Source organism: Citrus clementina, unplaced genomic scaffold (genome assembly GCF_000493195.1).
Source record: "Citrus clementina cultivar Clemenules unplaced genomic scaffold, Citrus_clementina_v1.0 scaffold_3, whole genome shotgun sequence".
Taxonomy (NCBI): Eukaryota; Viridiplantae; Streptophyta; class Magnoliopsida; order Sapindales; family Rutaceae; genus Citrus; species Citrus x clementina.
Window position 1 is genome coordinate 7,509,196 of NW_006262339.1, and position 15,521 is coordinate 7,524,716.

The following is a 15,521-nucleotide window of genomic DNA, read 5'->3' on the forward strand; positions in this document are numbered from 1 at the left end:
TGGTTACACTTCAAAACTATCTCCGTATATTCTCATTTGCAATAGCTATCTATTTCTTCTTACTGCTTTGGACATTTATTTATTAGATGATTTATTCTCTCATGAAAAGCAACTTAGCTTTTGTATATTCTCTTCCCCTGTGTTTAATTGTTGAATCTGTTGTTTGGATCATTTTTTTTTTCTTACAATTTCATGCATTCTTGATTTGCAGAGCTGAAAAAGCAGAAACTTTCTGAAATTAAAACTGGATTGGATGATGCTGATGCTCTGGTATTTTAGAAGCTATTTTTTTATGGCTTAAAACTTCTTCCAGTATTCTTGAACTTGACATGTAGTTGAAATTATCTAGATTCGGAAAATGGACCTAGAGGCAAGAAGTTTGCAGCCGAGTGTGAAGGCAATGCTTCTGTCTAAGTTAAGAGAATACAAAACCGATTTGAACAATTTGAAAAATGAAGTGAAAAGAGTCACATCAGGTAATGTCAACCAGGCTGCCCGCGATGAGTTGTTGGAGTCGGGAATGGCAGATGCAATGATGGTGTGTATTTCTTGATTGGTGCAGCTGTTTTTCTTTTCTTTTCTTTTTTTTGAAGGCATTAAAATGTGACCCAACTAATACTGAGATCATGTACATTTGAAGGCATTAAAATATGAACCTTGTCTTTTTCATAGGTGTTTGAATTAAATTCTTACTTCTAAATCTATAAATTTCATACTTAAGAATGTTCGGTTCTTAAAACTATATTAACCATTTTTGGTAACCTGGTGAATGTCTAGATTTATCCAAAACTATATTAACCATTTTTGGTAAGCTGGTGAATCTCTAGTTTTATCCAAAAGTTATTTTGTAATTTACTTTAATCTCAGAAGCTCTCCAAATGGGTCTTGTGAATAATTATCAGTATTTTGGTTTGCGGTGTACCCTTTTGAAACTTGTGGAAAATGGATAGGTATCGGCTGATCAAAGGGGAAGATTGTTGATGTCAACAGAGAGGCTAAACCACTCGACAGACCGAATTAAGGAGAGTAGAAGAACAATGCTGGAAACGGAAGAGCTTGGAGTCTCGATCCTGCAAGATTTGCATCAACAACGCCAATCTCTTCTGCACGCTCATAACACGGTATGCCCTTCGAGTTCTTTAATAGTGGTTTACTTAGGCGGTCATGGCTGGTGTTATAAAAGTCTTATTTTTACTTGTGTAGCTCCATGGGGTGGATGACAATATTAGCAAAAGCAAGAAGATCCTGACAGCCATGTCAAGAAGGATGAGCAGGGACAAATGGATCATGGGCTCCATAATCTCAGTTCTTGTCTTTGCTATTTTACTTATACTTTATTTTAAGCTCACTCGTTAGCCTGCCGGTGTGCAAGTTGTTGAATACATTTGCAACCTGTGCTGCTTGGCATCATTCACCCAATGCTTATGGAGTAACCTTTGCAAATTCTGCATGTATGTGATACAGCCCGTGACCCCCTGCACTGGGAGGCCTGAAACTAGAATATTAAACAAACCATAATGGTGACGAATGTGAGGAGAGACTCTTGACTTTCTATCGACAAATCGCATTTCACAGAAAAAAATTTCCATTTATATTAATTTTCAGGTATTCAAGATAATCTGTTTGCTGATCCATAGCCAAAATTCTTTTACCATGTCACCTGGTTGCTTCTAAATTTCGTGTAAAATCTGGTCTTGTTTTGCAGTTTCCCCCTTTTTCTCCCCACTGGACAAGTTATTATTGTGTAATGGCATTTCTCCTCTGGCTGTATCTTATACAGGAGAAAACTATGGTGCAACGGTGGTACCATGCCACCATTGCACTCAGCCGTTGGATCCCAATGGATCAATTCATCTAAGTGGATCCAATGGCTAGATGCAATGATGGCACGGTACCACCGTTGCACCGTAGCCAGACCCTCTTATACAATTCTCATTTTTCATTTTTTTTTAATTATGAATGATACAGTCGCAGTTAAAAACCGAAAAAAGAAACGTAGTTTGATTTTGCTTATCTGCATCCTTCTATCACAGCCACCCAATCTGACAAACGAATAAGAATATTTTCGTTGCTGGAGTTAAAAGCATCCACCACTGAATAATTTCATAACTCCTAAAGGATTCAATCATTCTAATATTAATACTTTAATGCCATGAAACATCAGCAAACCTGACATTCACTCTACTAACAGATTCAGTCTTCAAAAACACACTAATGAATCAATGCCTTCCATTTCATTGTAAAAATCCATAAGAGTAACATCTTTGTCCAGAACAGTTCTGCCGAAGGAAAACATTTCTTCACAAAAATGGCATACAAATTTATACCGACTGTTTTGGATCAGACAAAGAGAATACAATGCAGTGATTACCTCTTTTCCTGGCATGTGCAGAAATACGGCTGTTATCCGACAGACCCCATCTGATATGCCTTCTGAGCCATCAATGTCATAACTGGAAACGAGTTCAACATTATCTGGACCACTCCAATCCAGTTGAATATACCAAATATTTTACACGCATCCCAAACTGTATCCTTCATAACATGGAAGTGATGTCTGTATTACGCAATGGGGCAATGGAGGATTAGTTCTCGTTCATCCAGATAAAAAACATATGCAGGGGGTTTCTCGACAAAATGTCTATAACCTTCATCAATCACCAATAACTTCAAATTAGTTTCCTGAAGTATCATTATCGGGAGACGAGTCTCTTGATGCCATCTCTTCCTCCTCATCTTCATCTTCATCATAATCCACAGAAGAAGGTTGCCCATTAAGGTCCACATTTACACCATTTACCTTCCTTACAAACTGTCCCCGCACACGAGGCCTCCTTTCAGCAAGTCGCTTTCGATTAACATACCTAATCTTCTTGTCAAAACAGCGCTCCTTCCTCTTCTGTCTAAACTTGATCAATGCAGCCTCTCTTCTATCAACTTTATTCATTTTCACTTCAGTGGAAGGTGAATTCCCATATGATGGCCAAGAATTAGCAGAAACCTGACCGGGTTGTAAGCACATATTAATGGGGTAGTAAGGGAAAGATGCCATCCCATTTACATGAGGGACACATTGTGGAAGATGATTGTATTGAGGCAGCATAGAATGATTCTGAAGTTCATGCAGGTTCTTTTGATACATTTGTGCTGATGATGATGGCAGCATAACTTGATTCATTGCTCCTGACATATAATACTGATAAGTGGCTTGTGGAGGTTCATTTCGAGTAGGCGGCATCTGCGGCTGAAAGAACTTCTCATCCTTGAAATTCCTATTCTGTGGAAAGTCCGTAGGTGGAGTAGAGGACCGCTCCATAGAAAGAGAATCAGGAACACTACTACTGCTCCGAAAGTCCTCTCCTTGTGAATAGTTTTCCCATGCTTCTCCGTTTTCGTGTATTCGAGTATCACTAACCACTTGTTGACAACATGGCTGACATTTCTCTTCCATCCTCACATTTTGAGCAGCACTATCATCAACATTGACAATCCTTGGGGAACTGTCTCTGGGCATGTTTGACTTGACGTAAGTGAAAAAGGCAGACGATTCGCCAATCCTCAATTCAATCTTCTTTGGACCAGATGAAAATTGACCTAGAAAATAGTACAAGCATTAAAAATATGGGATCCACATATAATCACATCCCAATGAAACATAGACAGCTATATAAACAATTTAATTTTCATGTCAATGGAAGCAAAAAACTTGGTACTAACAAAGAAGCACTTAATAGGTGACAAACAGCTCACCTGTTCGGCGGTCACTTATTCCTGGCACATCAGGCCCACATTCTGATGCATCTATTGGCTCAACAGCAGCAGTTCCAGAAGTAGATGCAACAACAGTAGCAGCAGCAACAGGAACAGACTGAAATAGCACAAGATGTAATTAAGTAAACAACTGTGGTCCTGAGAATGTTAAGTGTTAATATAGTTTTACCGTCCTAAGTTCCAAAAACATTAAATACCTGTTATGCTAAATGGTTTGGGTTTTTTCATATGGCAATTTCCTGTTTGTCACACTTGTGTAAACAACACAGCAAAGCTACCCACCAAAATGTGGCATTGCATGCACTAGACCATTTTAAACCTTTTTTTTACTCTTGGTATTCTTTACTCCACACATTCCTGGACATTCATAAACAGCATCAACCAACAGGAACCAGTTCTTTTGAAGATTACAGAAATGTCCATGTAGTCTTCCACCAAATTGGGCTATATTATGACTTTTCATAATTCATATTAGTGAAGCTCAATCTTTACTTAAATCAGTCAATTCTTTGGTCAATGCAAATTGGATGTTCTTTTTGCTTCATAAATTGTCATATAGTTGTATATTTGGCTAGCTTCTATAGTTGTGTACAAATATTAAATGCCAATTGAAGGGTATAGCAAACATAAAATTGCAACAAGCTACACCAACAACATGACAAGATAGAATTAAAAATGTGGAAAATCCGATACTTCTCTAGAAATCTAGTTTTGTAAAGGTGAGCTAGACTGATGCTGTGAATGTCCTTTCATGTTAACAAATTATCATTCCAAAAAGCACCTATCCATCTGATATATTCAAGTTACCAAACTTCAACACTCACTTCAGTCTCTTGATGAGTAGACATTCCAATTTCTGGATTGGTACTCCTCCGAGATTTGTCATCTGTGTCATCAGAGAATAGAGTGGTACTGTTTGTATTAGCATCGCTAGGGTCTGATGCCACCAGATCAAAATCATAGCTCAAGATGTTCTTTTCCGCTAGGCCAAGCTGCCAAAAAAAAAAATTTTTAAAAATGAATGAATCTTACCATAGAAGAAAGCAAAATTATGACTAATGTTCATTCACCAAATTGGGCTAAATTTTGACTTTTGGTCAAAGCATGCTATCAGCTAACGTTTGATCAATGCTTGCATACATGAGGACAAGTAATCTAATGCAGGGAGGTGGACTACATAAAATCAGCAGAAAACAGAAAAAGTTTCATTTTAGAGGAACATATAGTTTTTCTACATTCCTCAGGTTTCTCTGTTGACATGCCACAGAGAGTAAGAACTTCAAATAGATAGTGGTTACAGGCTAGAAGTATTTTCAGTATAACAAACTTAATAAGTCTTAAATTACTTGCATCTAAAAATATGTAAATACTGAGTCTAAAATTACTTGCATCTATAAATATGTAAATACTTAGTCCTAGTGTATACGGTAAGCACCAAGTAGAACAGAAATTTTTATATGAAGAAGGGGAAACAATGAAAGAACCCCAAAGAGAAAAAAGAAGAAAAAAATGCAAGGAAAAGAAAAAGTTTGAAGTAACAGAATAGTGAATTTCATGCAAAACAAACCATCCGTCGCCTTCTCCACATATGTGTCCACAAGTTCAATAGTTCATTAGTTCGTAGAGGCTTAACAAGATAGTCAGCTGCACCTAATCTCAAGCACTTGACAACAACGGAGACCTCATCCTGTGCCGACATCACTAAATGACAAAAATGAATTAATAAGGATCAAACTATAACACAATTAGGAAAATTGAAGGTGAAAAATGTGCAAGACAAGCATACTGATGACAGGTATGCGCTGCAGTTCTTTATCCCGTGTGATGTACTTCAACATCTTCAGGCCTTTAGTCATTGGGAGGTCAACTTCAGCAAGTATGAGATCAATATCAGATCCCTCGGCATTCAATGCATCAATAACCTGTCTAGGTGACCTCACCGATGTCACTGTTAAGCAAATGTCAATAGCAAGTTATCATGGAGTGGGCAAATAACATTGGAAAACAGGTATTTTCAAACAACCATTGAGCTTTTCAAAATGAAGATGAAACATTAAAAATGCAGATAGAAGATGGCAAAGAAGCAAATGACTCTGATAAGAGAAAACTCAACAAAAAATTGTCAACATGGATACTAAATTCAACATTGTAGTATAAATTTATAGAGAATTGTCATCGAATAGATCAAGAACAGGATAGAAAAATTATGAAAATGCACTAATTGCAAACTAAAAGAATGTCAACGGTTATTTTCCAACTATATCTGCTTCAGACCAATAAACCAACTCCTTTTTTTCTTCTTTTCTTCAGAAAGTTCAGAACTCTAGTAGATCTTTAAAGAGAAAGGAAATTAGACTTCAGCAGTTTCAGATGAACAAGAATTAAAAGATTAAATGGAAAATGAAAATGAAACTGAAACGGAATATCTTAACACCATTGTCTCTCAGTTTTAAGTGACAACCACTGTTTGAAAGAGAAACCGTGTTTATCTAATAACCATATGCGAAGCTAATCCAAATATAACTTATGGAAGTGAAGTAAAATTACAAATGAGGTCCTCTCTTTGCCCAATAAAAACTAAATTCAGAATCATTCTGCAACACAATTGTCATCACTTATACAAATTCAACCATAAATCAATGGAATAACAAAGAACTAAGCCCAAGGATAGTTCACAGGGAGAAAAATTTAGAAGGCGAAACTGAATTAGTGAAGACTAACACAACATTGGCTTAGTGAATCTGTTATGCCTTCCAATTTCAACAAGCAAAAATACTTATGCATTTTGTTTTTCAATTTAACCAAAATCAGTAACACAATTTCTCCTCGCTTCCTCTCCAAGTTTTATGCGTAATCAACTTCCTATCTATAAAAAGGACACAATTTGATCACTAATTAATCACATAATTCAATAGCAGCAGAGCGTGAACAATGTTCTCAAATCACATGGTCTATTTTGTCACATGAACAAATTAACATCAATAGAAATACTCAACAAACTCAAAATAGAATTTAACAAGACTGACATAACATACACGACAAAACTGAACAAAATAAGAAGAAAGTCAAAACATACCCTGATAGGAGCACTTCACAAGAAGTGAAAAAACCGCATCAGAGCTGTTGGAATCATTATCGCACAGCAAAATCCTCACTTTACTTCTATCAATAAATCCATCTCCACTACTCTTACTATTCCCAATACCAGCACCACCACACTCTTTGTTCAAATTCATCTCCTTGCTCTCCATATCTTCAACACAAAACCGCAAAAACAAAAACCAAAAAACACCCAGATCATAGAAAAGCAATCTTTTTTAAAACTAAAGCAAGAATAACAACAATAAACAGTGAAAATATCAGATAATTGAAATTACCCAGAAAAAATAAATGATAAAAATCAGCACATCAAACAGTCTCTACTAAAGAACCTCCATGTAAAATCTCCTCTCCGTAACCCCAACTGAGACCAAAGCTAGGTTTATGGTTTCAATTTCCACTGCTCCAATCAAAACCTCCATTGAAGTATTGAACAATCAGATCAATCACCGTCTCCGTACATACAACTGAAATTTTCTTCTCTCAAACAAAAATTGAAGAAAACAATAAAGGAGATGCATAATATTTTATTGTTATTTTCTTTTTAAAATGAAATTTGCTGATGCTCTTAACAGTGTCTGTCAGTTCACGAAGAGTCAAGTTGCTTCACCACTTGCCATCAGAAGAAGGCAAGGGAGATTTTAAAGTTATCAAAGCGAAGACCTCAACGGCAGTGATCAAAGATTGATTGGGCCCGAGAACCTCAGTCAACGCTCAGATTTACGACACCGGGGAGGTTAAGAGAAAAAAAAAAAAAACTGTAATCGGTCGTACGGAGACAGCGAGAGCATCCATAATTCTCGGCTTTTTAATTTTTTTTTTAAAAAAACCAAAATTAGATAGATTGAGTTGGTGAGATGAGACAGTGATTGTGGCCAAAATTGAACGGCTGAGATTTGTTTACGTTTTCGGGTTGTGGGGGTGCGAAGTGGTGGGGCGGCGCAGGTTAGTGAAAATGGTGACGTGGAAGGTAGGGAAGAAGGGACAAATGAGAGAGAAGAAAAAGTGCGGAAAAAGAAAAAGGACGTGCGTGTGTGGATAGTTTGGTAGAGATAGAAAGGCGGCCACGTCATTTAGGGGAAGATATTTATTTTATTTTATGAGATAAATATTTTTCTTTTTTCTTTTTTTATTTTTCTGCTTCTGAGAAGGAATGAAAGGAAATCGGGGGCATTGTATATTGATTCTATTGACACGTAGCGCGGACTACCTGGAAAGTGCTGACTGGTCCGACATTTTGGATACCCGGCTAATAGCGATTGGACACGTACATGAGGTATTTTCTATTCGTCGATTTCTGGTTTGTGCTCATCAATGAAATTTTTTTCCTTTGCGATTTTTTTTTTTGGGTAAAGGAAGGACATTTTTTATTTTCTATATTTCGAGAATCAAAACAAAGGATATGAGAATGAACAAGAGACACCGTCAAAAAATGTGTGCGCATCAAAGTGGGGTTATAACATATGATAGTATCTATCATGTTATATCTCAACTTCAATAAATAATCATGTGTCATTATTTTTGTTGAAATTGAATGGTTATGCTAAATTTTATGTTAAAAATGACTTAATATTAAAAATAATCATTAGAGGAAAACATGGATGTTCTTACTCAAATGGACATTTCTGAACGTGGGACTTTTTTTTGACTTCAAATTAGCGGCAGTTTATTGTATAAAGTAATGTTACATACTTATATTTATATTTAAAAAATCCTTTTTAAGTAATATGACGCTCATCAATTGAATGAAAAGTTAATACAACTAATTCATTCATTTGTGGTAAAAATAAAAAATAAAAAATAAAAAATTCAACTACTTATGATTGTATCAATGCATGCATGGGTGGTTATCCGCGGAGTACATTGAATGTACATAAATGGCTATAAGAGATTTTCTATTATTTGTATTAACAACTGCTCTAAGAGGAATGTGTTTTATGCGATGTTAATGATTTAATAACTATCTTTATAGCTCCATGATGTTTCAATTTATACTCCTACTTGTTATATGAATATAACAAGAAAGACGTACAATTTAATGAGGCTATTATAAAATATTTACTATGGGTGGGGTAAGTTCTTCTATTCTAGTTCATGGGATGATACGGTTCATTCGAAAGCGAGATCGAGCTTCAAGAAATAACGAATGGTCATATCAATACATAAATGTATAACCCTCGAGAATTTCAATTGCGCTTATATTCATCACTTTAGGAATTGGGTTCAAGCTTTTCCCTAGCCCCTCCTCATCACAAATTTGGATGAAATTGCCATGTCAACGTCATCGTGATTGGGTAAACCATTTGCAGACTGGGGACAAAGTCCAAAACAAGTTTGATTTTTCTATAAGCATATAAATTTTAATTTCCCAGTAGATCTTAGATTGTAATATTCATAGATACTAATACTTACTAAAAAAAAAAAAAGAGTAATCTATTATCATTTTTTAGATATAACACTATTGTGAATAAAATAAAAGATAATTTCATTAGAAAGGAAGAGGACTCAACATTGCCCTTTCTTGTCGTCGTTCCCCTGTTGGATACAAAAATAGATGAACGCTAAAAGTAAATGTATTGTAAAAGCATTAATTGTAGTAAGAGTTTGGTCCAAAATCTTGAAAACAAATGCTACTTCTAAAATTGGATGGACTAATATGCCCTGTGAGATTCTAAGGGAAACTTTCCCCCCCCCAAAAAAAAAAAATAGAACTAAATTTTACCCACTTTAAAAATATTCCTCACACTGTGCAATTTCGTTACGTACAAGGCAGTTGATCGCTAACTACTTGTTATCTCACGTTGACATTTATATTGACAAATTCTCTGATGTTTTTTATTTGTTCCTTCCAAGTTTTATACTCTACCCAATACATTCGTCTATAATTAATTCAGCCTGTCCACTTCCATGATATTCAAATTTTAGTTGAAAGCAAAAATATGTTTTAAAAAGAAAAAAATAATGCATTACAAATTCATTGATATTAGAAGAAGAAATCAAGTGAGTGATATTATAATCAGAATTATGCGGTGCTTAGAGAAGGAACTTAGAGTCCCTGATCTTGTCCTATGAAACCAAAATCATAATTCCGTCACTATGTCAAAACTAATCGTAATTGATACAAAGACATAAACACAATTTTTTAATTAGTATAACTTGTTGAAATGGTATAAAAAAAAATATGAGGTTCAAACATCGCCTCATATGAATGGGTGGTTTAAGTTACTATTAAATTTAGTTATAAAAAAAAATATAAAATTAGATGATCATAAAAAAGATAACTCAATCCTTATAAACAAGTTAATTAATATCCAAATTTCGTAATCAAACGTGCAAGATATAGCAAAAATATATATCACGTGCATCACATCATTCCACTTTTCAGATAATTTTTCATGCCCGTTACTGTAGATGATGCCGTGCATGGTAAAGTCTATTATTATAAAAGATTTTGCTACTTATTTTAATCAATAATGTTATTCTTTTGGTGATTTCTAGATTTTTATTTTTATTTTGCCCTGAATTATCGGCATTTAATTGACTCTTCTGAATTTTTCCTTCTGTTATCTCAAGAAATTAATTAACAAAACTTTATAACTTAAAGATATAAGATAAGCTTTATTTTTTTATTAAAACAAATTTTCGACCCAAAAGTAGTATGTTGGAGATTATCATTTTATGATTTGATTCGGTCCACTTAATCTAACTGAAAACTAAGTTCTAACCAATGTATAATCTAATCAACTTTAGAAACCCAGCATCAATAATTAATTATATATGTTTTTTCCCCAAAACAATTGAATGGTTTCCTATTGTTTTATGATCAATTTTTTAATCCCAATTGGAAGCAGACAAATATATATATATATATATATATATATATATATATATATATATATTAAAAATTAGGTTATTTATGTGAAAATATAATTAAAAAAAATGCAGTGGATTAAGTTCTACTAGTCGTTGGTTGAGCAACAGGGAGAATAAAAAAAATTATTAAAATTTCACCAAAAACTTAATGCAATAATTCCAAGCATATATAGATGCACTATTAGAATTTCTTTTTAAACAAAAATCATATAATATTCAAGATTATTGAAAGATCTTGCCAAACTCAGAAACGACGAAGAAAGTTCATGATTGAAAATACAAATTGCTTAATTGGAAAATGGCAAAAAAAGGGGTGTTTATTTTTGTTTAAAAATATCCATTTGTCTTATACAAACAGTGGACGAATTTATTATTGACGAAATATTATAATTACAGATGAATGAGTTAGTAAAACTAAACAATTAGCAATTTTTTCGCATACAAATTCAAATATCCTTTATTGTATGTGACGCATGGAACACTAAAATCTTTCATAAAAGAATTTGTCACTTATTATTAATCAATTGTGCTGATTTAGTACTTTCATTTCTATATTTTCCTGCCCATTTTTCTTATCATTCTACTGATTCGATTTTTTTAAATGTTTAATTATGTTATCTCACTAACATAATCACACATTGTAACTTAGATTTATATTTGAGTCAACTCACTTATTCTAATTGAAACTTAAGTTCTAACTAATCTCTAATGAACTGGAAACCTGCCCTCAATAATTATTTATGTACTTATCTAAATAATTGAAAGGGTTCCCAATTATTATTATAATTTTTTTTGTTCACGATGTCAGACAAACCAATGGACAATTAGATTACGTGATTTATGTCATAAAATTAGAAAAAAGTGGATTAAGTTCCAGCAGTCGAGCAACAGGAAGAAATACAAACTAAAGTAAATTAATTTTTCACCTAAAAAATGTGTAATATAATTCCAAGATTCAATATTAAATTTTTTCTCGCAAAATTTATCCATGTAAAATTCAGAAAAGGATGAAGGAAGTTCGTGAATGAGAATAACACTTCAGCTTGAATAAGCTCGGAAAATTGCCAAAATGATATGATTCTATGTATTAATTTTCTAATTTATTGATGCAAGCATCCCTTTTTGAGATTCGTAAGGCTGAGAAAGAACAATGTTTAGGTAGAATATTTCATTCATAATAATGGGGGGTTTTAATAAACATCCACCGACAAAAAAACATACGTAATTTCACCATTATTATTATTGAAGGTCTTAGTACGCCATCTATTCTCAATATTTATTTCTTTAACTGTTTCTTATAAGAGAATCTTGCTATTGTTATTCAAATGTTATTTGCCCAAAGTCAGTGTGATTTAACTTCTGTTTTTTGCTTTGTTTTCGTAAGGCTTCTTTCACTTTTGAATAGTTCCTACGACATTACAATATAGTTATTAATGAGGTTTTAAATAATTTGTTGAATATGTTACCAATTAATTGGAAGAAAGTTTTTACCAAAATGCATACAGAGGATTGAATCTATTCTCGTTATGTGTAGGATAAAGAGTGAGTATATAATTCACCGACTATAACCCATACATACATAGCCATGTGTACAGGAATAGAAATAATTAATTGTTGGACTAAAATGGAAAGTTTAACTACAATTAGATTAAGGGTCTATTTAGGGTTGCTTTCGATAGTTTGAAAAGTAATTTTAAAAAGTTAAAAAGTTAATTTTTAGTGTGTGATATTTTTTTTAAAAAAATTAATTTTTTGGTAAAATCACTACATCTAGATTTTGAAAAGTAGAGCAGAAGTAATTTTTTAAAATCTAATTCTAAAAATCATTTTTATAATTAGAGTCAGTTTGGTAATGTTGTAGCTATTAAAATAATTGTTTGTACTGTAGAAATAATCAACTGTAAAGAGTATTAGTTAATTTAATTATAAAAATGTTATGCGTTTTAATAGCAATTGTATGCTCTTAGTAAATCTTATCATTAAATTATTAGAGGAATATAAATAACTAAATTGGATATAATGTTGATAAAATTTATTTACATTTTCATAAATATGTATATAATTTTTTTTATTGTGTATCTATAATAATTGATAACTAACATAAATATAATTTTTTTTATTGTGTATCTATAATAATTGATAACTAACATAAATATATTATAATATTAATTTATTTTTTTATTTTGTTATCTCAATATAATTGTAATAATAATAATCTCTTTAAAATTCACGATTCTATTTTATAATTGAAAAGGATAATTTTTGGACTCTATAATAGATATGAGGATATATATGGAAGTGTATAAATATAAAATTGATTATCAAAATCAGATTTTCAAAAGCTATTCATTTCCTTCTTTTCAAAATCTGATGCTGTAGGTTTGGTGACTTTGCCAAAAATGAATTCTAAATTTTTTTTACCAAACACTAAAATTAGCTTTCAACTTTTTAAAATCACTTTTGAGCCTCCTCAAAGCAATCCCAAACAGACTTAATACAATTTTATATGTATTGTCACGAATATTATAAGAATCTAAAATCATCCTTATTCAATTAGAAAATAAAATTATTAAATTTAAGGAGATTATTATTAACAATTATATAGAGATAAAAAAATAAAAAAGTAAAGATAACAAAATATAAAGATTTATTTTAGTTATCAATTATTATATATTCACAATAAAAAATTACACACACACACACACACACACACACACACATGTTTATAAATGTGCAAAAAAAATTTATTCAATATTATTTCCATTTTAGTCATTTGCATTATTGCAGTAGTTCAGTAATAAGATTTACCAAATACATATAAACTATTTTTTAAACTTATGGTATTTTTAAAAATAAATTTTTCTAAATGTCTAACTGATTCTCATAATTTTGAATATAATCATAAATTAGAGGTATCCAATCTAACTTTTACAAATCCAATTTAGGCTTCATTTGAGGTTAAGGTTGAAAACTCTGTAAGATGTTTATTTCATATATATATATTTTACAAAAGTAGTGTATGGTAAATTTTTTTAAAATGGTTTATTTCATAATTCATTCTATTTTGATAGCAACTTTTAAAAGAATATGGAAGATTGCTTTTTATAAATAGCTTATTAGATAAAATCAGTACGCCTTTTAAAAGTTCTTATTACAACCTTATTACTTTAATAAAAAGATAATTATGTTCTATTTTTTCATAAACCCTAATATAAAATCTATTAGATATCATGTTACCACCCAACTGCTACATATTTTCTCTAGTATCAAAATTGATCTAAAAAGTTCATATTTTTTGTATTTCATGTTTATTTTTTATCATAAGATTCAATAAACACTTGCATATGAATGTGATAGATATTTCTTTTTATTTAATTTGGAAGTCCGTGTTAGTATAAATTTTTATGTATAAATACTTATTATATTTTATGTAACAAAATATAAAGTTTATTAGATTTCATTTGATTGAATTTGTTCACTTTGTATAATTTTATGTGTTTTAAAAAAGGCATATCTAAATAATTTTATTAAACTTATTCTAGAAAATAAAAGACAATTTAAATGTATATCTATTTTGTGATTATATAATAAAAAAACACTTTGTAATAAAATTCACCAAATGCATGTATTATGTTTTTTAAACTTACAACAAGTGCAATATTGTAATTTACCAAACACCAAACAACTTTTTTAAAGTAATTTATTTCATCTGTATAGCAGAACTAACTTATTTCATCTACCACCACATTTCCAATTGACCTCTAGGTGATTGAATTTTGCTACTTGTGCCAAATTGTGAAAATTTAGAAGTCTATGCATCCTTTGGTGTTTTCCCATTAGTCTCACATTTTGGCTTGATAACTCGCCGATTTTTCATTCAATTTCTTCTCCAATAATCCAATCATTTTCTTCAATTAGTCATTAATTTTCATTTAATTTATTCTTCTACAATGTTTTTAGTTAAAATGTCACCAAATATGTTGACACTCTACCAATGAGAGCAATATTAGTTATATACCTTTATAATAACCAATGAGGATATTTTAGATTACCCCTCATGAATTGATTATCTTTAAATTGTTTCATTATTTTTAAAAACCTTAAGTTATTCTCCTTTTTTTTTTTTTCAAAAGATAAGAGAAAAATATTTATTTTTCTTAACAAAAATGGAGGTCAATTGAAATTTTTAAAAATAAATGGGACTATTTAAAAATAATCAATTGACAAGAGATAATCTAAAATTAACCATAATAAATTATAATCCTTTCAACTTGAAAAAAAAATTAAATTAAAATTAAAGAAAGTGCCATGTCAATAGGTATTATGGATAACCCCCTAACACCCAATCAGGTCAAAAACTGTACCAAACCGTATGATGATGATTCATCACCACCTTAGCTTCACCGTTGGCTCATGGGCCCAGTCAAGCGAGTCTATCTCAGCCCTGGCTCGGCTCGGCTCGGCTCAACTAAATATAATACAACTCAATTGTTCTTACTTATTACGTTAATGTGTATGTCGATGCAGGATTATAAATTACGTAGGCATCATCAATTATGGTGATGTACATGAAGTGAGTCATGTCTATAAATGGATATGATGATTTGAATATTTGATGCTGAATCAAATGGCTGTCGTGGGTCCTATTCTCATCGTAAGTAATTGTTTGATTTAAGGAGAAGGAAAGCCATCTTCTACTTGGCATACCACAATTTTGCACTTGTACGATTTCTCCAATTTCCTTTTTCTTATTTTTATAGTTATTACTATTTAATTAA

The 15,521-nt window shown here is 31.8% G+C and overlaps 2 protein-coding genes across 3 annotated transcripts in view; one reads left to right on the forward strand and one right to left on the reverse strand.

The window, feature by feature from the left end:
- The window catches only part of LOC18047297 (vesicle transport v-SNARE 13), a 4,331-nt gene extending 2,713 nt beyond the window's left edge, over nucleotides 1–1,618 (forward strand). For both annotated transcript variants that reach the window (XM_006440593.2, XM_024188588.1), the window contains exons 3-6: nucleotides 212–270; nucleotides 350–538; nucleotides 951–1,121; nucleotides 1,204–1,618. In XM_006440593.2, coding sequence (XP_006440656.2) covers nucleotides 212–270; nucleotides 350–538; nucleotides 951–1,121; nucleotides 1,204–1,356 — 572 coding nt within the window. In that variant the 3' untranslated portion in view covers nucleotides 1,357–1,618. The remainder of the gene's footprint in view (nucleotides 1–211; nucleotides 271–349; nucleotides 539–950; nucleotides 1,122–1,203) is intronic.
- Nucleotides 1,619–2,212: 594 nt separating this feature from the next.
- On the reverse strand, nucleotides 2,213–7,696 carry LOC18047298 (two-component response regulator-like APRR1). Its single transcript, XM_006440596.2, has 7 exons — nucleotides 7,149–7,696; nucleotides 6,848–7,024; nucleotides 5,558–5,719; nucleotides 5,339–5,472; nucleotides 4,596–4,763; nucleotides 3,751–3,868; nucleotides 2,213–3,594 (listed from the first exon to the last, which is right to left on the reverse strand). Exons 2-7 carry the CDS (start codon nucleotides 7,020–7,022, stop codon nucleotides 2,675–2,677), a joined length of 1,677 nt encoding a protein of 558 aa, XP_006440659.1. The 5' UTR covers nucleotides 7,023–7,024; nucleotides 7,149–7,696; the 3' UTR covers nucleotides 2,213–2,674.
- Nucleotides 7,697–15,521: the final 7,825 nt, after the last annotated feature.

Bases quoted from the DNA above. Each gene is read 5' to 3' on its own strand.
- LOC18047298 (XM_006440596.2), bottom strand. From the start codon at position 7,022: ATGGAGAGCAAGGAGATGAATTTGAACAAAGAGTGTGGTGGTGCTGGT. The intron at 5,473-5,557 runs GTATGCTTGTCT...TTTGTCATTTAG, and splicing joins GCAGCGCATACCTGTCATCA to TGATGTCGGCACAGGATGAG. The intron at 3,869-4,595 runs GTGAGTGTTGAA...GTGCTATTTCAG, and splicing joins CTACTCATCAAGAGACTGAA to TCTGTTCCTGTTGCTGCTGC.